The sequence below is a fragment of the Thalassophryne amazonica genome, chromosome 17, assembly GCF_902500255.1.
Source record: "Thalassophryne amazonica chromosome 17, fThaAma1.1, whole genome shotgun sequence".
NCBI classification, from domain to species: Eukaryota; Metazoa; Chordata; class Actinopteri; order Batrachoidiformes; family Batrachoididae; genus Thalassophryne; species Thalassophryne amazonica.
In genome coordinates this window covers 58,299,293-58,322,734 of record NC_047119.1, presented here as the reverse complement: position 1 = coordinate 58,322,734, position 23,442 = coordinate 58,299,293, and the positions used below count along the sequence as shown (strand labels likewise).

The window sequence follows — 23,442 nt, the reverse complement described above, 5'->3', positions numbered from 1 at the left end:
GTCCAGCTTTTCATCCTAACAGCTCTTCATGCCTCCAGACGGGTGCTGGTCATAAGGTCCACAAGTCAAAAAGTCCACAAACCAAATCGTCCAAAAACCAAAACATCCACATATATTTGCCAAAACATCCACAGTTTACTGGTAATAGAATATAATAAATATATTATATTATTATTTGTATGTATTTGTTAAATTATTTATTACCTTATCACATAAGGCATGTAGAAATTATAGAATTTTGAGAAAATAGTGACTTGTGGAAATACATTAAATAAAACAGACAACCATTATTTTCAGTCAAAATTCCTTTATTTGTGCTTTCAAGCGTCACAGAACAGCAATATATATATACACACCAATCATACAGGACTTAACAATTTTATTAAGTTAATGTCTCAATTACAATGTATCTGACAAGATAATTTAGTCACAGTAATTTTAACAGATCTCATGTGGACGTTTTGGTGTATTTGTGGGCATTTTGACATTTGGACATTTTGGCTGTGGACTTTTTGGCTTGTGGATATGATGACTAGAAAGCCCTCCAGACAGCTTACAGCATAGTGGATTTGTTTTGTGTGTGTACGAGGTCTATTAGAAAAGTATCCAACCTTATTATTTTTTCAAAAACCATATGGATTTGAATCACATGTGATTACATCAGACATGCTTGAACCCTCGTGGGCATGCAAGAGTTTTTTCACGCCTGTCAGTTACGTCATTCGCCTGTGGGCAGTCTTTGAGTGAGGAGTCGCCCACCCTCTCGTCGATTTTTTCATTGTTTAGGAATGGCTCAGAGACTGCTGCTTTGTTTGATCAAAATTTTTTCAAAACTGTAAGGCACAACTGAGTGGACACCATTCGCTAAATTCAGCTGGTTTTCGTTAAAAATTTTAACGGCTGATGAGAGATTTTGGTCTGGTAGTGTCGCTTTAAGGACAGCCCACGGCGCCTGACGGCGATCTGCGCTTCGAGGTGGCAGCGTCTCGCCGTTTCAAGTTGAAAACTTCCACATTTCAGGCTCTGTTGACCCAGGAAGTCATCAGAGAACAGAGAACTTTCAGAAGAAGTTGGCATGAGGAGTTTATTCGGACATTCCATTGTTAACGGACATTTTGTAATGAAAGAACATGCGGGCAGAGTCGCATGTCGGGCTGGACCCGACCGCGGGGGGTTGCAACAGGAAAAACACCTCCGTTGGAAACCTTAATGGGCAAGTTGGAACATGCCCAAGCTGTTAAACAATTTCTCAGTTACTCACTTGTTGAAAGCCATCAAAAGCCGCCTGAATTTTACAAATGGTTTTCAACACGGAGGTGTTTTTCTTGTCGCGGCGCACACAGATTTGCCGAGTTGTCACGGAAACGACTCAGTGAATTTGCGCGCACGTCTTTCATTAAAAAATGTCCTTAAACAGTGGAATGTCCGCATAAAGTCCTCATGCCGGCCTCTTCTGAATCTTCTCTGTTCTCTCACGACGTCCTGGGTGAATTAAGCCTTAAATTAGGATGTTTTCAGGTCGAAACAGGCCGACGACGGCACCTGGAAGCGCTGCAGGACGTCCCGCTCCGTGGGAAGTCCTTACACCGACAGAAACACCCCATAATCTCTCATCAGCCGTTAAACTTTTCACAGAAAACCAGCTTAATTTCTCAAATAGTGTCCACTCGGATAATCCTCACAGGTCCAGAAAACATTTTGATAAAGCAACGCGCTCCATCTCGAGCAGCGTGTGAAACAAAGGAATTCAGCCGAGAGGGCGGGACCACATCTCACTCAAGGCCTGCCCACAGGGAAATGACGTCACCGACACGCGTGAAAAAACTCACGCATGCGCACGAGGGTTCAAGCATGATTGGTGTAATCGCACGTCATTCAAATCCATATAGTTAAAAAAAATAATAAAAGGGCCGGTTTATTATCTAATAGACCTCGTATGTGTGTGTTTGTGTGTGTTAGAAGAATTAGCACAGTCAATTAGCTTGTTCAAATTATTGTCCATCAGCAAAATAAACTCTGCCATGTTTAGCTAAATGCCACCCCCACTAGTGTGCATGGGCGGGGTTTGCAGCGTGCAGTGGTACAAAACGTATGGAACCAAATTTGCACGGTAAATGGAACCATATATGCACACTAAATGCAATGCAACACAAATGGGACGAATAATCCATGTCACGTGACTTACAAAGCACCAATCAAATGACAAGGATCCACTTAGCCGTGAATATATACAACCATGCCAATGAAAGACATGACAATGTTAGGTATAAATATTGCACTTGGTTGGATCATTCTGTGGATTTGGAACCTGTGGGGGTCACACCTGTGCATTCAAGATTATGATTACCCACGGGTAAAAACTGTCTTTGAGGTGATTTATTAATCTTTTGCCAGAGGGTAAGAGGCAGAAGAGACCCTGGCCCACGTGCTCTGCTGAGGCCACAGGAGGTGGCAATGTCTTCCAGGGCAGGAGCAGTCGATGATGTTTTGAGCTGGATGTTTAATCATTCGCTGCACTCCAGCTGTGCAGCTTGCAAACCACACCGTGATGCAGCATGACAGGATGCTTTCTACTGTGGTTCAGTAGAAGGTTCTCCGCAGGCCGGCCTCCAGGTGGAACTTCCTCAGCAGTCTTAAAAAGTGCAGCCGCTGCTGGGCTTTTTTGACCATGGTTGCGGACCATGTTAGGCCGTCAAAAAGGTGCAGCACCCCTTCCCCCCCAGGAACCTGAAGGGGAGCACCCTCTCCACGCAGGAGCCACTGATCTGCAGTGGGGTGCTGTTTCCTCCCTCCATCCTGAAGTCTATGACCATCTCCTTGGTTTTGATGATGTTCAGCATGAGGTTGTTTGTAGAACACTATGCCTTGAGACTCTGGACCTCCCCCCGTATACGGTTTCATCTCCTCCTGTGATCAGGCCCATTACTGTTGTGTCGTCAGAAATTTTCTCAACGATGTTTGACTGGTGGGAGAGGACGTGGTGATATGTATGTATATAGGACATACAGGAAGGGGCTCAACACAGCCCTGGGGGGCTCCTGTGCTGAGTGTCAGGGTAGAAGAACTGAGGTGTCCCACCTTTACTGTTTGTGGACACTCGGTCACAAAGTACCTTATCCAGTCACAGGTAAAGGGGTGGAAGGTCCATGTCAGTCAACTTTTTGACTAACAGGTCCAGCAGGATGGTATTAAACGTCAAGCTGTAATGCACAAAAAGCATCCTGACGTAGGTCACAGGTTTCTCCCGGTGGCTCAGGGTGGTGTGCAGGCAGTTGAGCAAACCGGTGTGGGTCAAATGGAAGGAGGTATGACTTGAGGTAGTGGAAGACCAGACGCTCAAAGCACTTCATAACTCCAGAGGTTAGTGCCACCGGCCTGAAGTCGTTAAAACAGATCATCTTCTTGGGGACGGGAATAATGGTGGCAGCTTTAAGGCAGGCTGGAAGAGCAGCCAGTTCCAGGGAGGTGTTGAAGAGCCTTGTCAGGACCCCTGACAGCTGGTCTGCACAGGCCTTTAGCACCTTTCCCAGTAGAAAGTAAATTGCACTGACACTGCTGCTTTGTGTGGGTTTACAGCCTTCAGTTCTCTCTTCACCTGATGTTCCTCTAGTGAGGGTGGGTTAGTACTAGGGGCATGATGGGTAGGAGGAACTGACAGGAATCTTTCTGTCTTGAACCGGGTGTAGAATGGATGGCGTTCCTGCACCAGTGAGGCATCCGCACTGGTGATCTCATTCTGGTTGCCCTTGTAGTTGGTAAGAGCTGTAAACCCTGCCACACCTGCCTTGGGTTGTTGTCAGCCAGATGGTTTTCCACTTTCTGTGTGTAGAGCATCTTAGCTGCTTTAACTCCTCTCCCGAGGTTTGCTCTGGCCACGCTGTACAGGTCTTGATGAAGACCCATCACTTGAAAGCTGGGTTGCAAGCTCTTAGGTGTGCTCTCACCTCTGATGAGATCCAAGGTTTCAGCTTATTGAAGGACCTTAACTTGTTTGTCCCTTGTGACAGTGCAGACCTTGATTTAAAAGAGCACCGTCTCTGTGTACTCAGTCAGCTCAAGGTGATCAAAAACAGACCAATCTGTGTTGCTAATGTAGCAGGATGAAGGTCCTGATTGAAAAGACGTTCCCGCTAGCTTGGCTAACGGGGAATTCCCCTTTGGCTGACCTGGTAGAGGAATGGTCTTTAGTGCGAGCTGTCCGGGTTCGATCCCACCGCCGTCCCGGCCACAAAGGTCCTGCGGTCACACTAAAAGTCCTGCAGTTGGCTGAGTGCTCCTTCTGGTCAGGGTTAGGGTAGCAGTCCTCTTGGCTGGCTTAGATCTCCTCCTGAGGGGTGTGTATGATGCAAAGTAGCAACAGAAAATGTCCAATAAAATGTAAATGTGATGCAACGGGACAACATAAATGGACTGCATGTATAATGTGCTTTTCCATCTGCATCAGAAGCTCAAAGCACTTTACAGTGATGCCTCACATTCACCCATTTGTAAGGGTGCTGCCATGCAAGGTGCTCACTACACACTGGGAGCAACTCATGGATTAAGGGCCTTGCCCAAGGTCAGTCTGGCTGGGTTTTGAACCAAGGATCCCCTGGTCTGAAGCCCAACGCTTAACCACTAGACCATCACCTCCCATACATACAAAACAAAACAGATATTCAAGAGAGATATTTAATCATTTAATTTACTTTTGTAGAAAGTAAATTGCACTGACACTAAAATAAGGATGTATGTTAAAAACAAAACATTTAACCTTATTCTTCTGGTTCACAAGAATAAATGGTACTGTGCAAAAACTAACATGGCACATTAAATGTATCACCAACCTTTGTCATTAATGGAAAAGTAACTAATTTCTAAATGCATATAAATAAGTTCATATAATGCAGTAACAGGAATAAATAAATTAAGTTGATCACTTTTCAGTTCTAAAAACAGCATCTTTTACAGTCTCCTGCAAACAGGCTGTAATTATTTATGCTGTAACTCTTTTTTGTCTGTTACTTTTGATCTTTTCTTTTTCATATGATTTTCTTTGTCGTTTTTGTCTGTTGCTTTTTGTCTCATCACATACCAAATACTACACCTACAAATCACATTGATTTGTTGAATGAGATTTTGTAACTTTGTAGTATTTTTTAATGAAAATTTTAAGTTCACGCTAACTAAATTCATGCACAGTAATCAGTCATACCAATCGTGCATCTTGTGTAACATGTCTGTAAACTTGTGCAGCCAAAAAATTAATCTATTTATTAATTGTGATGAGTTCCTGCAAAACATTTGACACACTGCATCATGTCTTCAGACTCCACAGCTGCCCTGCACATGGCTGGGACCCCCGCAGTTTCTGACTCATACCAGCAGGCCTGCATCAGGATGACGCTGGAGAATGCTGATCTGTGGAAGTCCTTTCACAGAATAGGCACTGAGATGATCATAACAAAGCATGGAAGGTAAATATCATTTTGCTGCTTTTACATAGTTTCTGTAGTTGTGGGCTGCAGATCATTTGAGTGCACGTACAATACGCAGCCACATACGTGCAACTTGCTTATCGAAGACACTTAACTGTAGGTACATTAATTTAAATGTGTGCTTTTTGTCCCAGGAGAATGTTTCCACACTGTAACATCAGTCTCTCTGGGCTCCAGCCTTTTGCCAGCTATGTCCTGATGGTGGACATGGTTCCTGCAGACAGCTTCAAGTATAAGGTAATGGTGTAGCAAAAGCACAGGTTTTTTTTTTGTTTTTTTTTGAAAGGCGTCGTTTGCAGCAGCATGTTGACTGCTGCAGCCGCTGCATATCAGTCTTTCAGTGCTTCCTGTTTGTGTTGTCTCGGCTGGGGCCCAATCAATTAGCATCTCTCCTCTTTCATAATCTACAGCCGAGGAGCAGTCAGCCATCCGTATATTCAACAGCTCTCCCACTGACTGCTGCAGTAACATTTGCAGGGCCGCTTTTAGCATGCACTTGAAAACATTTGCAGTGACGCATAATGAAAAGAAAGAGCTGAAGATTTCATACAAGGAAACAAAACGTAGAATGAGATTCATTAAAACTCTGCTCCTTCATAAGCCAGTTTTGAGTTTAAGTGCCGCAGGGGCTGCTGGGTAGGGTCACAGGTCAAGTCATACAAACCGGATCACAAAAACAAAGTAAATGCACAAAAAATAAATAAATATAAAATAAAACCTCAAACACTGTAATCATTTGTATCAAAAGCAGTAAACAGTATTAGAGGTCACAGTTTATCTGTATATAATATTTATAAATCGTTAACATTCACAAAGGCAAGACAAACGCATGAAAAATAAACATAAAACAAAAACCCAAACACTGTCATCATCTTGATCAAAAGTAGTAAATTGCAGTATTAGAGGTCACAGTTTATTGCTATATAATATTTATAAACCGTTAACGGAGCTACAGCTCACTCATATTGCATTTACAAATGCAAGATAAACACATGAAAAATAAACACAAAACAAAAATCCCAAACACTGTCATCATCTTGATCAAAAGCAGTAATCACAGTAGTCACAGTTTATCTCTATATAATATTTATAAACCGTTAACGTAGCTACAGCTCACTCGTATTGCATTTACAAATGCAAGACAAACACAGGAAAAATAAACACAAAACAAAAATCCCAAACACGGTCATCATCTTCATCAAAAGCAGTAAATCGCAGTATTAGGGGTAACAGTTTATCCCTATATAATATTTATAAACTCTTAACGGAGCTATGGCTCACTCGTATTGCATTCACAAATGCACGATAAATACAGAACAAAAATCCCAAACATTGTCATCTTGATCAAAAGCAGTAAATCGCAGTATTAGAGGTAACAGTTAAAGGAGCTACAGCTAACTCATATTGCGTTCACAAACGCAAGATAAACACATGAAAAATAAACACAAAACTAAAATCCCAAACACTCAATCAATCAATCAATCAACTTTTTTTTTATATAGCGCCAAATCACAACAAACAGTTGCCCCAAGGCGCTTTATATTGTAAGGCAAGGCCATACAACAATCATGAAAAACCCCAACGGTCAAAACGACCCCCTGTGAGCAAGCACTTGGCAACAGTGGGAAGGAAAAACTCCCTCTTAACAGGAAGAAACCTCCAGCAGAACCAGGCTCAGGGAGGGGCAGTCTTCTGCTGAGACTGGTTGGGGCTGAGGGAAAGAACCAGGAAAAGACATGCTGTGGAGGGGGGCAGAGATCGATCACTAATGATTAAATGCGGAGTGATGCATACAGAGCAAAAAGAGAAAGAAACAGTGCATCATGGGAACCCCCCCACAGTCTACGTCTAAAGCAGCATAACCAAGGGATAGTCCAGGGTCACCCGATCCAGCCCTAACTATAAGCCTTAGCGAAAAGGAAAGTTTTAAGCCTAATCTTAAAAGTAGAGAGGGTATCTGTCTCCCTGATCTGAATTGGGAGCTGGTTCCACAGGAGAGGAGCCTGAAAGCTGAAGGCTCTGCCTCCCATTCTACTCTTACAAACCCTAGGAACTACAAGTAAGCCTGCAGTCTGAGAGCGAAGCGCTCTATTAGGGTGATATGGTACTACGAGGTCCCTGAGATAAGATGGGACCTGATTATTCAAAACCTTATAAGTAAGAAGAAGAATTTTAAATTCTATTCTAGAATTAACAGGAAGCCAATGAAGAGAGGCCAACACGGGTGAGATATGCTCTCTCCTGCTAGTCCCCGTCAGTACTCTAGCTGCAGCATTTTGAATTAACTGAAGGCTTTTTAGGGAACTTTTAGGACAACCTGATAATAAAGAATTACAATAGTCCAGCCTAGAGGAAATAAATGCATGAATTAGTTTTTCAGCATCACTCTGAGACAAGACCTTTCTGATTTTAGAGATATTGCGTAAATGCAAAAAGGCAGTCCTACATATTGTTTAATATGCGCTTTGAATGACATATCCTGATCAAAAATGACTCCAAGATTTCTCACAGTATTACTAGAGGTCAGGGAAATGCCATCCAGAGTAAAGATCTGGTTAGACACCATGCTTCTAAGATTTGTGGGCCAAGTACAATAACTTCAGTTTTATCTGAGTTTAAAAGCAGGAAATTAGAGGTCATCCATGTCTTTATGTCTGTAAGACAATCCTGCAGTTTAGCTAATTGGTGTGTGTCCTCTGGCTTCATGGATAGATAAAGCTGGGTATCATCTGCGTAACAATGAAAATTTAAGCAATACCGTCTAATAATACTGCCTAAGGGAAGCATGTATAAAGTGAATAAAATTGGTCCTAGCACAGAACCTTGTGGAACTCCATAATTAACTTTAGTCTGTGAAGAAGATTCCCCATTTACATGAACAAACTGTAATCTATTAGACAAATATGATTCAAACCACCGCAGCGCAGTCTGTCATCATCTTTATCAAAAGCAGTAAATCGCAGTATTAGGGGTAACAGTTTATCTCTATATAATATTATAAACCCTTAACAGAGCTACGGCTCACTCGTATTGCATTCACAAATGCAAGATAACACAAAACAAAAATCCCAAACATTGTCATCATCTTTATCAAAAGCAGTAAATCTCAGTATTAGAGGTAACAGTTAACGAAGCTACAGCTAACTCGTATTGTGTTCACAAACGTAAGACAAACACATGAAAAATAAACACAATACAAAAATCCCAAACACTGTCATCATCTTTATCAAAAGCCGTAAATTGCAGTATTAATAGTCACACTTTATCACTGTATTATATGTATAAACTTACAGGAACGGCTCGGCCATGTTACATTCGTAAACATTACACAAACCAAAATGAATGCATGATACATAAATACAGAATAAAGTAAATAAAACAATAAAATACACAAAAAAATAAAAAAATAAAAATACTTTTGAACTGTTTACATACCGTTTGTCCACAGTGTAACTTATTTCGGCTCTTTAAGCACACTGTGCTGCTGAAATAATTTTTTTCCATATACAAACACACCGTGCCAGGAATAAATGATCATTTATAAGAAAAGGTGGTGAGTGAACAAACCATTCTGTGTTTTGTAAGCAGCTTATATCCGACAGCGTTGTTGTTGTCATTCCCATTCGGAGGCGGTAAATTCAAATTCTCAGGTGGGTAACGAAACGTCTAAATGCTTCTTCAGTTTAATTTTATGTTAAAAAACAAAGACAACATGTGGAAAAGCTTTTTTTATTCTTCAAAAATATGTAAAAATGTCATGGCGTGGCAGGGACCCTTTAAGCTGTTGCGTTGCTTCAAAAACAGCGTCTTTTTATCAGCGTTGGTAGCTTGTTTGTATGCATTGCCCTGTGAACCGGAAGTGTTACGCGCACTGAAAAGACGAAACTGGCTCATTGTGACGTACAGAATGGAACGCTCCAAATGCCCTTCTATCAGCTTATCTGCGGTTTATTTTGTTTTAAACCACTGCAGAACTAAAGCAATATTAAGGGAGATTAATAATTCCTTTAATATATAGCTATTATATATATAAACACACAAACTTACAGTATCACCTGAATATGACAGCTGCTGCTGGCGGTGTTGGGTTCATAGTCAGACCCATTTCAGGTTTTTTTTTTTAATACCTCCACGAGCTTAACAGATGGTCGAGTCATTAGCTGGTTAACATTCAGTGTTTTTTCTGATGCTGTTTAGATATTTATGGAGTAAATTGATGTCTGACTTGGTTTTTCTAATCGTGTTTTTAGCTTCCTGGTTTGTAATGAAAATACACATTCCTGACCAATTGTCATGGTAACCGGTGATATGGGAAACTATCCGACTGGTAATCAGTCAATCAGGGTGCGCGTAGCATCACAGCCATATAATAAAAGGCGTTATTTTGCACCTAAAGAATATGATGGTGCTCCTTTAAGGGCCCTGTCCCACTGGCGTTTAGAAGGATTTGCATATGGATTGCGCACAAAATTGGCCCATATTCGCCAAACATCCGCAATATCCGTGTAACATGCCTGTATGAGTCGGCCATCATCCGAACACGCCCGTGATCATCCGCAGAGGCACGCATGTCCGCAGCCAGGATTTTTGAGCTGTTCAAAAATCTGGATGCGGATGACATCCGCCTTACATACTCCATACATACTCAATTCATACACAATACATACTCACTCTATGCGCTGTATATCTGCTGTTAACCGCGATATCCACAACTGACGGGGATTTGCGGTTTGGCAGCGGACTGGGACAGTGTATAAAACAGATATATTGCGTGCCCATCATGTCCACATCACAAACTAAAATATGTTGTAGTGAATGCATACAAATTGGCCACGAATAAAGCGTTTTTATTACATCTGCTTTGCAGCTGATTTGCGGACAATCTGTGAATACATAACAAACACGTCACGTTAAACCCAAAGTGTGGCAGAAAGCGACATAACTGCCAGTCAGTGCCGGTCCGGCTGTGTAAATCCACAAAGACGTAGCTGCTGCAATCCAGGACTTTTATTTAACACCAACAAAAGGAAGAGTTGCTGTTCAGCCTAAACTCAGTCAAAAAAAAAAAACAAAAAAACGTCTCACACCCCGAGCGCGTCCCCCCTCCCGCTCCCCAAACTCATGAACAGTTAACCCTCGCATGACAACACTCTGTGATCAACTTGTAAAGTCCAGCAAATTCTCCAGAGGCTGTATTGTTGGTGTGAATAGTGATGCCGACGGCCCGAGTGAGCTTCTTTTATGACCGCAATGTAGATGCCGTGCACGCGCAACACGTGCGCAATGCATTCATAATACACCCGTAATACTGCCGTGATAATCTCAGTGTGTCGGATCAGTTTCCTCACTACATGCGTTATATAACTGTGATTGTTCATCATATATTCGCTATATATTATTAATATATCCATAATTCATACTGGGACATTTGTCATTTTTGGCCATTTTTGTTGCGGATGACAACGAACGCCCACGATTTGTATACTCAATTCATGCGCAATTAATCCTCTCCCCAGTGGGACAGGGCCCTAAAGTGGTCATATCATGCAGAATGAATGAATGTTAGATCTTTACAATGAATTAATCTGTGAGCCTGATAGGTTGATCACATCCACCCAAGGAACCGAACATTTTGGCCACTTACCTAAAGGGACTTGAAAAAGTATAATAGCCATCCAAGGGTAGTTAGTACTTGTAGCCAGGAAGGGGCCAATGAAGGATTACACAGGGGTCACATTTTAAAATGCTTCAATCATGCACAGTATAACCACATTATTTTTCTAATCACACTCATTCAAAAATGGTACAGTTTGGATCATCTATGACTGACTGTTGAGGAGTTACGGGGTAAAAACAGCATCAAATGTTTGGTCTCTGGAGTAAAGGTTAAACAAGGTCAACGTCCATTGGATTCTATGACGTTACCCTATAACAATGAAGCATGACAGACGGTGCAAACTATTCCATTTTAGAACCATAATTTGCATCACTTTTTACCAGACTCGGAGCAACTTTAATTTTTGATCCCTGTGAAAACTGTGTTAACTTTGTCAGACGTTTTGCTGTTTTTACCCCATAACTCCATAACATTTTTGGAATCCTAATAGACAAAATAATGTGCTATACTTGTCAATGTGAGTGCAGCATTTTTATATTTTGACTGCTGTGTAATCCTTCATTGACCCTGGCCTGGCAACAGCTGGCACCCTGGGATGGGCATCTTCATCTGCTTTGTTATGATTCATTTCAATCCAGTCATCTGGCTACAGTGATAAATTCAAATAATCTGCTTCTGTTACGACACGCATCAGAGACAACGTCCTCGTCAACATAGTTTGATTACCCATAATCCTATGCTCTGTGTCCATCAAAAACCATGCAGACTTGCAGCACTACAGAAGTCAGTGACTCAGTTCAGTGCATTTGTCTGCCTTTGATCGTAGTCATTGAGCTTTGTTACCAAGCATTAACCTTTGATCTTGATTTATGAGCTCTAATCCCTAATCAGGGATCTTTGATTATGTTCTGTGAACTTTAATCCTAATGGCTAACTGTTGAGCTTGATCACAGACCACTGATCGTCAGCATTGGCTACTGAGCCTGAATTCTGACTTTTGATCCCCTTGTCTTTGACCGTGATCTCTGATCTTTCAACCTGATTGCACCTCTTTGATCCCAGGTATTGAACTTTGATCCTGATGACTCCATTTCTTAATATTAACAAGCGTCATAAGGAGATGACTACACCCCCAGTCACCACAGATCTGTAAAACAAAGTTTTGTTGGGGGGGGAAATCACACAGTTATACCCTTCTGCTAAATACGAATGAAGTTGGTCAGTTGGTTCTTGAGATATCGCACTAACAAGGGAAAATGGACGGATGGACATGCGCATCTCTATATCCCCTTGTACTTCATAGCAGGGGGTAACAAAAGGGGGGGGGGGGGGGGGGGGGTTGATCCTGGCTCCAACCCTTGATTTGTATCCAGACCTAAATGTGAGGGGCTTCTCGCTGTTCACTGCTCAACAACCTTCACCAGGTTTCATTAAAATCAGTTTGTCATTTTTTGTAATCTTAATTTTGTTGTCAAGTTGCGGTAGTCCAGAAGATCATGGGTTCAAATCCCCGCCTGACTGGAAAATTACTAAAGGCCCTTGGGCAAGGCCTTTAATCCCCTATTGCTACTGGTGTGTAGTGAGCGCCTTATATGGCAGCACCCCGACATCGGGGTGAATGTGAGGCATAATTGTAAAGCGCTTTGAGCGTCTGATGCAGATGGAAAAGCGCTATATAAATGCAGTCCATTTATCATTTAGTCTGGGTGGCCATCAGACCCACGGCAGGGCTGAAAAACAAGCGCATTTCAAGTTAATGTAACTTCAACCATACCTGCTCCTAATTCCCATCCTGCATGTGAAGATGCAATTATTCCCTGTAACAATCCCGGGCATGTCCAGCAGGTGGCAGATGACTACATGACATATAAGCTGTATAAGCGCAACAAACTTTCTTTTTGTATTGATCTAGTGATACAAATTTAACCAAAGTTTAACCAGTTTATCCTCATTTTACGTCCTGTGAATTTGGAGACTTACGAGACGATTCTGTTTTAAATCGTGAAGCACTTTATCTATAAAATTAGACCTACGTATTGGTAGCATTTATTGTGTTTGGATTATCTTGTTAAAAAACTGAAGCGATAGCTTCCTATCAGATTTTTTTTATTCCACGTAGCTCACTTAACTGTTGTACAAACAGTCCTGAATAATCGTCCTGATGTCTCACACTTGGTTACTTTGCACTTTGGGTCACCGCTCTGTAGTGGAAAAATGAGCAGTGGGAGGTTGCAGGAAAGGCAGAGCCCCAGCCCCCACATCGGACATATACACACCCAAACTCTCCTGCAACAGGAAATCACTGGATGAAGCACCCATTGTCTTTCCTCAAGATGAAGTTGACTAACAACATCTTGGACCAGCACGACCAAGTAAGACACAGGTTTTTTTTTTTCCCACATGGTCATTGTTGTATTTTACTTGCTTTGCTTTCATCTTTTATCAGATCATTCTGCACTCCATGCACCGTTACTACCCCAGGTTTCACGTGATCCAGGCCGACAGTCCTTATACCGTCTGCTGGGGTCCCTTCCAGACCTTTTCCTTCCCGGAGACAGCCTTCACAGCAGTAACAGCTTACCAGAACTCAAAGGTTCCCAACAAACATCGATAACGCAGCTTATGATCACACATGAATCCTCTAAACCAGCATAGTATTAAAATTAACACGATTCTTGAGGTTATGTATTGCTCAGCAGTTTTGAGTCAAAGATACACTTTTAAGGCTTAAAACATTAACTCTCTGCCACTTACAGTGTTACTAAGAAAAGGTGGGCGTGGTTTAAACCAGCTCACTGTTGTGCTTTTATGTCCAAAGGGAAACACATCATGAACTAAAGGGACCCAGGACAGAAACATGTGGTACACCACAGGGATAGAGTAGCACAAAAGGTTGCATAGTGATTTTACTGAAAAAACATGCTGCACCACTGACAGCCCAATCCCCATCTTGTATTTTTTGCTTTTAAGATAACCAAAATGAAGATCGACAACAACCCCTTTGCTAAAGGATTTAGGGAGGGTGGCACCCACTCCCACGGCAAAAGGTAGGAATTCATACTGGTATCATAACTGAAATTTGGTGCTTTGTAACTTTTGATTGAGCAAGCAACTGTTATTAAGTAATTAGTTGGTTTAATTTCAACTAACTCAATGTCAACAAGCCAACTTACATGAAGCTATTTTGATAATCAATCACAATTGCTTAAAGCATTCATCTGGGAAAATGCCAAACTTTCAACGGTTCCCATTTCTTAAGCATTAAAAGTTGCACTGTTTTGTGTAGTACATCATTTTAAATTTCAGACTAATATCTTTGTGTTGTGGACTGTTACAAAGAAGTAATTCAAAGACCGTCTGTCACATTTTAAGGTTAAGCTATTGGTCATAAATAGAGACAATTGAATGATAATGCAAATGTTGCCTAGCAGAATAAAAAAAAAAAATCTGATATAGTTTAATTTATTCTCTGTCAAGGAGGCTGTGTTTTTGTTCCCATTTGTTTGTTCGTCAGCAAAATATCTCAAAAGGACATGAACTGTTTTATAAGATCAAAGACAGACAGACAAGCTACAACAAAAACATGGCAGAGGATCAAATGACCATAATCAGGGTCAAACATGAGTGATCAGGATCAATGGACAAGGTTAAAGCTCAGTATTTAAGTTTTGGATCAAAGAATAACAGTTGAGCAGTCAAACAAGATCAACAGATTTAAGGTTTTGAATAAAAGTCATGAACAAAGACCAACAATCAAACAAGATCAAAACTCTGGAGCTAAGGTTTGGATCAAAGATCTGGAAGAACGGTCAGAAATCAGAAACAGGTGAGCAATCAGGGTCAAAGATTAGGATCTAAGGTTTGGGTCAAGAATAACAGGTGAGCAGTCAAACAAACTGCAGAAGTTAGTGTTAATGTTCTATTCCTTTTCATAGGTGTCGTTCAACCAGGAGTCCTCCTAAAAACACAGACACACCTGAGAGGAAAGGTCAATGCAAAAGTCTTTCAGGTATTTGTCAGCACTGGATTACACATATTCATAGTACAGTCTGCAGATTTTCCTTCCTACAGTGAACAAAACAGCACAGGTTGGCCTGTAAGCAAATGTTAGGCTTCTTGTAGAATTCTTAGCAGGTCATGTAATTTTAAATGAAAAATTCACTGTAAAAATACTCCATTTTCAGGTTTACCTGATACAGAATGTGTCACATTCATGCCAGCCACAGCCTCTTCAGAGTTGTGTCTCTCTCTCAGGCCTGCAGAGGACGGCCTCCACCTCCCGGTCATCTGAAGGAAAGAAGACTCCAGGCTCCAAGGACGACTTGCTGAAGGATGGTCGCATGACGGCTTGGGTTCCAGAGCAGGACCCGTCTGAGAGTCTCCATGCCGAGTCCCTGGAGCTGAAAGAGTATGACTACAGCTGTGCTGAACAGATGGTGCCAGCGTCCGCCACTTACCCGCCCTACAGGTCTGATTTAATCATGGTGTGATGATACTTAAACACCAGATGTGGTGCAGAGTGTGCGGAACAAAACAAGCAAAAATACCTCATTATGAATCCCTACACAGATCTGTGGAATATGGCGCGTCTGGTGATGTTGACACCCTCGCCCACTCTGCTCCTCATCTGCTGTCTCCAGCTGAACATGGCCTCCAACAACGTGGCTACCATCACCATGGCAACGCAGTAGACTGGAGCCAGTGCCCACTCTTCTCTTACTCTTGCTGGTGAACTTTAACCCCTTTGCATTGGTGGTGCCGCCACAGGTATCTGTCGAGCAGTGTGTAAGCAATGACCCACTCTGCAGATTTCACTGTACAATTTTTTTTTTTTGCTTTTGGGTAAAATAGAACTTGGGTGTGTGTTCTTCCAAAGGTTTGTACGTGACAACAGGATTTCTTTTAGGTTTACAAGACAACTAGATGAGAAGTGAGATGAGTGCATGCCTCCATCCCACACATCTGTCAGAATCTGCTAAAGATAATAAGAAAACAAAATACAGCAATAACTCAGTTTGTCTGTGCATTTGTTTTTAACCCCCACCCCCCCCCCCCCCCCCCCCCCCCCAATCAAAGGGTCATACTGTAGAATACATTCTTTTTACATTAAAGCTGTAATGGCTTTGATTTTTTTTAACAATTTAATTGCTAAAAATAATTTTCTTTGCCACCATAATTTTTTTTTTGCATAGTATTCAAATAAAAAATTCACAATCTTATATTGCCAATATCTTTTTTGGGGAAAGTGGATCTTTGTTAGCAGGAGGTCTGGGGACCGCTCAAAGCCCCCAGAAAATTTGGGGTTTTGATGTCCAGGGGTGCATTCTGGAGGGTTTTATTTTCTCACCCTGATCCCCTAATTTAGTTGTACTGCTTAATGGGTGTATTTGTATTTTCTTTGGCACATTTTCACCTTTTCTTTGCCTTTAACCAAAACTAATATTACAACCTACAGGTTGGTTTAATCAGATTACTAACCACAAGAGCTGCAATCATTTTCATATTTTTGGCTTCCATCATCCTAACTGACCTGATTTTAAAGCTAGAACCCCCCCAAAACAAAACCCAGGAATGCTGAGCTTAAACATTACATTAAAAAAAATATATTGCTTCACATCCCACTTTAGTTATGCAGAAAAGTTAATTTAACTAAATGTATTTTTATATGGCTCATTAATTAAACTTAGTCCAGAAGTATAGTAAAATGTAGGCCCAGAGAAATACCGATTTAAACATTTTAGTTGTTAAAATTATTATTATAAAAAGTAGTACTATGAAAAATGTCTTCAAAAGTAGATCTTTAATTAATGGCTGTTGTGGAGGGCATGTCCCCCCCACAACACCCTCTTTCTGCCTGGATGTGCCCCTGGTGTACAGTCTCTCTGAGCAGGAACAATCAAGAATTGTGGTATTTATATGGAAAGTGCGACCTTATTGAGAGGTAAGAAGGTTTTACGAGAAATCCAAAAATCCATCATAGAGACTGAGAACTTTAATTCCTGCTCCACCGACCTCAACTTTCACCCAAATAACCGACTACAGCCGAACCCTACCTGGGCAATTCCAGAATCGGGCTGCCCGAGTGTGTCACATTTAACATAAACCAAGTTGAAAATCAAACACCTTCAAATGAATTCTTTGAGGGCAAAATTTTGCAGAAATCAGCAGATCAACAGACAGACAGACATGACTTTGGCCCAAAAATGATTTACCTTTGGTAAACCTGTTTCTCACCCATGTGATTCCATAACTCATCTGCATATGTGTGCCAGGTTTGGTGGGTGTTGGCGCTTGAACCAAAATTTTGATTTCATGCAGCGAGTCTGACCTGATGAAACCACCGCCAGCACTGGAATTCTAATTCCCTCAGCTTAAGACGGGAACAATTAGCTGTAAATGTGTCACAAGCGAGAAGCAAGCTGTATCTGGGACATTCAGAAAGATTTGGGGAAGAATCGCATCGAGAGCACATCAGTGAGCAGAGTGTGCATGTGATGCTTGTCAACATGTAGAGAGGACAGGAAAAGGGGACATCGCCGCACAAGCAGCTACCAAGGGCAGTTCCATAACAACAAACATAGATATTAAAGAAATCTTTGAAATAAACGATACAACCTGTCACTTTAACAAAAAGTAGCTGGTGCTTGCCACACCCACTCTGTCTTCAGGGGAGGGGCTGGGTATAATGTCTCGAGCTATGTCAACCTTATTGCAGTAAAAACATTTTTGTACAAGTCTCCCCTCCGTTGGTGCATTCAACAACTCGATCCTTCCATAGACATTATAAAGTAATAGCAATATAATAATAACAGTAGTATAAATCCTTCAGCTGTGACATCACTCCTGCTCCTCCTCCCTTTGGAGAAGAGGTGTGTGGCGAGAAGCAGTTCCTCAGTTTAAAGCAACAAGCATAAAAATCAAACTTGTGCTGTGCTGATACAGCGGCAAATTGTTTTACAATTCAAAGTGCATCTGGATAACAATAAGAGGAATCAGCTCCCCAAATGCAATCTGCAACATCACCACTAGATGACACTGTAGATGAGCTATTTATGAAATCGCACATCAGCCCAAATAAGCAAGTTAACAGGGTTTAATGGCAGTTTGACATTGTGGCCAAAGGTCACATGAAGCTTAAAAACAAAGGTCACTCATTACGTTCAAATTTGATTCATTTTGTCAAATCTGACCATTTATCCCAACACAATGCTCCATTTTAAACTTGCATATGGGCTTGAGTAATTACCTCGAGTTTAACCTTTCAAGGTCACAGGTCATGTGACCAAAGGTATTTATTTTTTATTTAATTACATACAGTGCCAAATCACAACAAACCCGCCTCAAGACACTTCACACAAGTAAGGTCTAAACTTACCAACCCCTAGAGCAAGCACTAATGATGATACTGAGGAAGAAACCTCAAGCAGACCAGAGTCAAAGGGGTGACCCACTGCTTAAGCCATTCAACATTTACAAGGTTTTTACAAAATTTTACAAAGCTGAAGAAACAGAAAACAGGAAACCAAAACAACATCTGCTACATTATCTTGAGGCATGGCATCTCAGTCAGTCCAGCATCCCGCACATTGCCCTCAGCATCTCAGACAGGAAGAAAAACACCAGAATCAGTCAAAACCACACATAAGGTATAATTCATCAGCAGTAAATCAACAGGAAATCACAGAAAATAGGTAGACATTTTTCAAGGGTGGTAATAAATTATGCAAAGTTTCTTTAATGAGTTGGGATGGCATGCAAGTCCAGAATGTTTGTAGAACTTTAGACCTCAACAGTTTAATAGAATTCAACCCTTTTTTTTCTTGTTAATTATGTCATTTTTCATATTAATTTACTGTCTTAATGTATTTATAAGTTGTTTAGATTCTTATCATATACACTTATTTTATTACTTATATTTTGTCATTTTAGATGGACCACAATGGAAATACGTGTTTTCACTTTCTTGTGTAAAGTTTCATATTAATTTACTGTCTTAATGTATTTATAAGTTGTTTAGTTTATCATAGACACTTATTATTGTAGTACTTCTATTTTATTTGATTTTTAGATGGACCACAGTGGAAATAAGTGTTTTCACTTTCTTGTGTCATCCATGTATTTTTAATATATATTTTTTAATATATGTACAATTATATTATTGAACTGATGATTTACCACTCCCTGCTGGAATGGCGTGCGAGTCCAGAATGTGATTATTACGTTCATTGTTCAGGGTTCTTTGCCAATATCTGTAGCTTCTCCAAAAATATTTGTCCTATCAACATTCCATTTTTGCAGCGCTCATCTTTGACCCAAAATACATAAGCATACTAATTGGCAAATGACAGCTCTCCCACGTTTCTCTGGAATCGAAGTTACACACAAAGCACAGAGAGGTTCTTGTCAGTACTGTTTTCACTTATACAACCCCTGGCAAAAATTATGGAATCACCGGCCTCGGAGGATATTCACTCAGTTGTTTAATTTTGTAGAAAAAAAAGCAGATCACAGACATGACACAAAACTAAAGTCATTTCAAATGGCAACTTTCTGGCTTTAAAAAACTATAAGAAATCAGGGAAAAAAAATTGTGGCAGTCAGTAACGGTTACTTTTTAGACCAAGCAGAGGGAAAAAAAATACGGAATCACTCAATTCTGAGGAAAAAAATTATGGAATCACCCTGTAAATTTTCATCCCCAAAACTAACACCTGCATCAAATCAGATCTGCTCATTAGTCTGCATCTAAAAAGGAGTGATCACACCTTGGAGAGCTGTTGCACCAAGTGGACTGACATGAATTATGGCTCCAACTCGAGAGATGTCAATTGAAACAAAGGAGAGGATTATCAAACTCTTAAAAGAGGGTAAATCATCACGCAATGTTGCAAAAGATGTGGTTGTTCACAGTCAGCTGTGTCTAAACTCTGGACAAATACAAACATGGGAAGGTTGTTAAAGGCAAACATACTGGTAGACCAAGGAAGACATCAAAGCATAAGACAGAAAACTTAAAGCAGTATGTCTCAAAAATCGAAAATGCACAACAAAACAAATGAGGAACGAATGGGAGGAAACTGGAGGAAACTGGAGTCAACGTCTGTGACTGAACTGTAAGAAACGCCTAAAGGAAATGTGCTTTACATAGAGAAAAGCTAAACGAAAGCCATCATTAACACCTAAACAGAAAAAAAACAAGGTTACAATGGGCTAAGGAAAGCAATCGTGGACTGTGGATGGCTGGATGAAAGTCATATTCAGTGATGAATCTCGAATCTGCATTGGGCAAGGTGATGATGCTGGAACTTTTGTTTGGTGCCGTTCCAATGAGATTTATAAAGATGACTGCCTGAAGAGAAGATGTAAATTTCCACAGTCATTGATGATATGGGGCTGCATGTCAGGTAAAGGCACTAGGGAGATGGCTGTCATTACATTATCAATAAATGCACAAGTCTACGTTGATATTTTGGACACTTTTCTTATCCCATCAATTGAAAGGATGCTTGGGGATGATGAAATCATTTTTCAAGATGATAATGCATCTTGCCATAGAGCAAAAACTGTGAAAACATTCCTTGCAAAAGACACATAGGGTCAATGTCATGGCCTGCAAATAGTCCGGATCTTAATCCAATTGAAAATCTTTGGTGGAAGTTGAAGAAAATGGTCGATGACAAGCCTGCAAAGCTGATCTGGCAACAGCAATCAGAGAAAGTTGGAGCCAGATTGATGTAGAGTACTGTTTGTCACTCATTAAGTCCATGCCTCAGAGACTGCAAGCTGTTATAAAAGCCAGAGGTGGTGCAACAAAATAGTAGTGATGTGTTGGAGCGGCCTTTTGTTTTTCATGATTCCATTTTTTCCTCAGAATTGAGTGATTCCATATTTTTTCCCCTCTTAGTCTGAAAAAGTAACCGTTACTGACTGCCACAATTTTTCATGATTTCTTATAGTGTTTCTTAAAGCCAGAAAATTGCCATTTGAAATTACTTTAGTTTTGTGTCGTGTCTGATTTGCTTTTTTTCGACAAAATTAAACAACTGAATGAACATCCTCCGAGGCTGATTCCATAATTTTTGCCAGGGGTTGTAGTACCAGCAACATGACACTTAACTAAACTGACTAAACCAATTCAACTACAAGAACACCTAAATCAATAACACTGACAACACTGTTAAACAGGAACATCAACATTTAAAACCTCTAACCTGCACTCCCATGGTGCATTGCAGCACAACATCAATTTACAGGCTAGCTAAAATCGCAAATTTCTCCCCAAAATTTTTGTCCTATCAACTTTCCGTTTTCACAACATTCATCCTTGACCCAAAATACATAAGCGTACCAAATCCCTCCAAAAAGCTGTCACCCTGTTTGGGTCCAGGCACACCACTCAACAAATATTGCTAAATATTATTCCCTCCCCCAGAGCACTTATATAGACTTCCAATTACTGTGGTCAACATGCTCAACTTGTGGCCCGGGGCAGGACTGGAGCGTATCTGTATTAACTCAACTGATACCTCAGGGTAACGGTTTTGACACTTGCCAAATTTGACGCCAAGTCATATCAACGTGGCCAGAAGATGCATCTAAGGTTTTTAATATGTTCCAAGGACCCTCCAAGTTACTTCTGTGGACACACCCCAGCAGTGGAAGTCACATGAGGCGATGCCCTTGAAAACTTTCCTATTCCACACCTGCAGGTCAGCTGACTCCCTTTTATTAGCACTTCATTAGAATTCATTAATTGGTTTGTTTCTCCTGGGCACAGCCAGAACCAAAAACAGAGCAGTCAGAAACTGGAGCAAGCGTCTTGTGATCCAGATAGACAACACGCACAGGGCAGAGCTGCTTAAAGAAGTAGACGTCATTTTTATTTACTTGTTCTGTACATAGAGTTGATACCAGCACAGGTGTTAACCGTGGGAAATATTAACACATGTAAATGGTATAAGAAAATAAAAGGCACAATATTTTTTAATTCTTACACAAAAGAGACTTTCCAAGAATGAGGGGGGAAAAAAAACAGCATGGTAATATTGTTAATGCCATTACAAAACAATCTGAAGCACGAGGAAAAGCAAACACATCTTAAAAGAAAGAGAAAAAACAGGGTGTATTGCTTAATTAGTAGATTCCATGAAGGTTCAAACAGAAAACACTGGTTTCAGACCAGGAGGCATTTAAAAATATGAGTAAACTTTTAACTAAATAAATGACATTAAGCAGCATTTGGCCAAAGAGAACCACTTCCCTGGCCAAGAGGTCATGCACAGAGGCAACCAGCAGGCATTTTTTTTTTCCCTTTTTGAACTTTAGGTACTATTAATAAAAACCTCAACAAATCAAACATCAGAATATGTTGATTTAGCTAACCAAAAACTACTTTAAAAAAAAAAGTGTGCAGGAAGGGGGTGAACAAACAAAAGCTGCACAATACTGTTAAAGAGGACAGAGGGGGAAGGATAACAGGGATATTTAAACAGCAGAACTCTACAGGTCCGAAGTGTTTAGTCTGCAACAGAACTGGTGCACAGACGCTTTCCGCTAATCCAAGAGGCGCCTTGTGCAGAGAATCTGTGCAGATATAATGGAATCAATGAGACTGCAAGCCTAACCGGACAGGAGCGGCATCACCACGAGTTTGGCGGAGGGGTGGGGGTGGAGGAGTTGGTGGATGCTAAAAGTCACTTTTGTCTTTTGTTCTCAAAGGCATTGATGAGATGTAATTGGCCTGCTGAGACTCTCCCCTGACTTACGTTAGCAAGGGTCTCACCAGTGACCAGCCCTCAATCCCGCACTGCTGTGATAGTGAATGGTGCTCAGACAGCTGCGGGAAGTGCTGGCGGGGTTACTGTAAAACCTCCATCAAACTTGGCACGCCTAATTAAAAAAATTTGAAATCATCTGGGCCCGTATTCACAAAGCATCCTTAGGCGAAAAGTAGCTTGCAGTGACGTCATTCTAATAAAAATCTTAGAATTCCTCAAATTCTTAGAAATTTGTTACAATTTTTCCTTGGTAACAAACATTATTCACAAAGCATCTTAGGCCTTAAACGGTTAAGAGGAGGGAGAAGCCTGAAAGTATCTTAGACAAAACGGCAGAAAGCGAGAGCGGAAGGAGATATTTTTTCCAGTCTACTGAATGGCAGTGATTCATTAACACGCTACCGGCTTGATGATGCAGAGATGTTTGTGGTTGCCTCATCAGGAATGAGCTTACTTTTCCCACCCAGCGTAGTACATAATAACGCCTGAGATGAAGGTCATCACAACGTTGTGATACCCCTATGGGAAAAATGTAAACTGCATGCAAATTAACATCATTATCAAAGCAAGC

At 40.9% G+C, this 23,442-nt stretch overlaps 1 protein-coding gene across 1 annotated transcript; it reads left to right on the top strand.

Annotated features, from left to right (window-relative positions):
* Positions 1 to 5,048: 5,048 nt before the first annotated feature.
* Positions 5,049 to 15,835, top strand: LOC117529111 (T-box-containing protein TBX6L-like). Its single transcript, XM_034191811.1, has 8 exons — positions 5,049 to 5,456; positions 5,612 to 5,714; positions 13,302 to 13,466; positions 13,541 to 13,687; positions 14,065 to 14,141; positions 15,030 to 15,103; positions 15,349 to 15,562; positions 15,664 to 15,835. The coding sequence occupies exons 1-8, from the start codon at positions 5,299 to 5,301 to the stop codon at positions 15,824 to 15,826; spliced, it is 1,101 nt and encodes a 366-aa protein (XP_034047702.1). The 5' UTR covers positions 5,049 to 5,298; the 3' UTR covers positions 15,827 to 15,835.
* Positions 15,836 to 23,442: the final 7,607 nt, after the last annotated feature.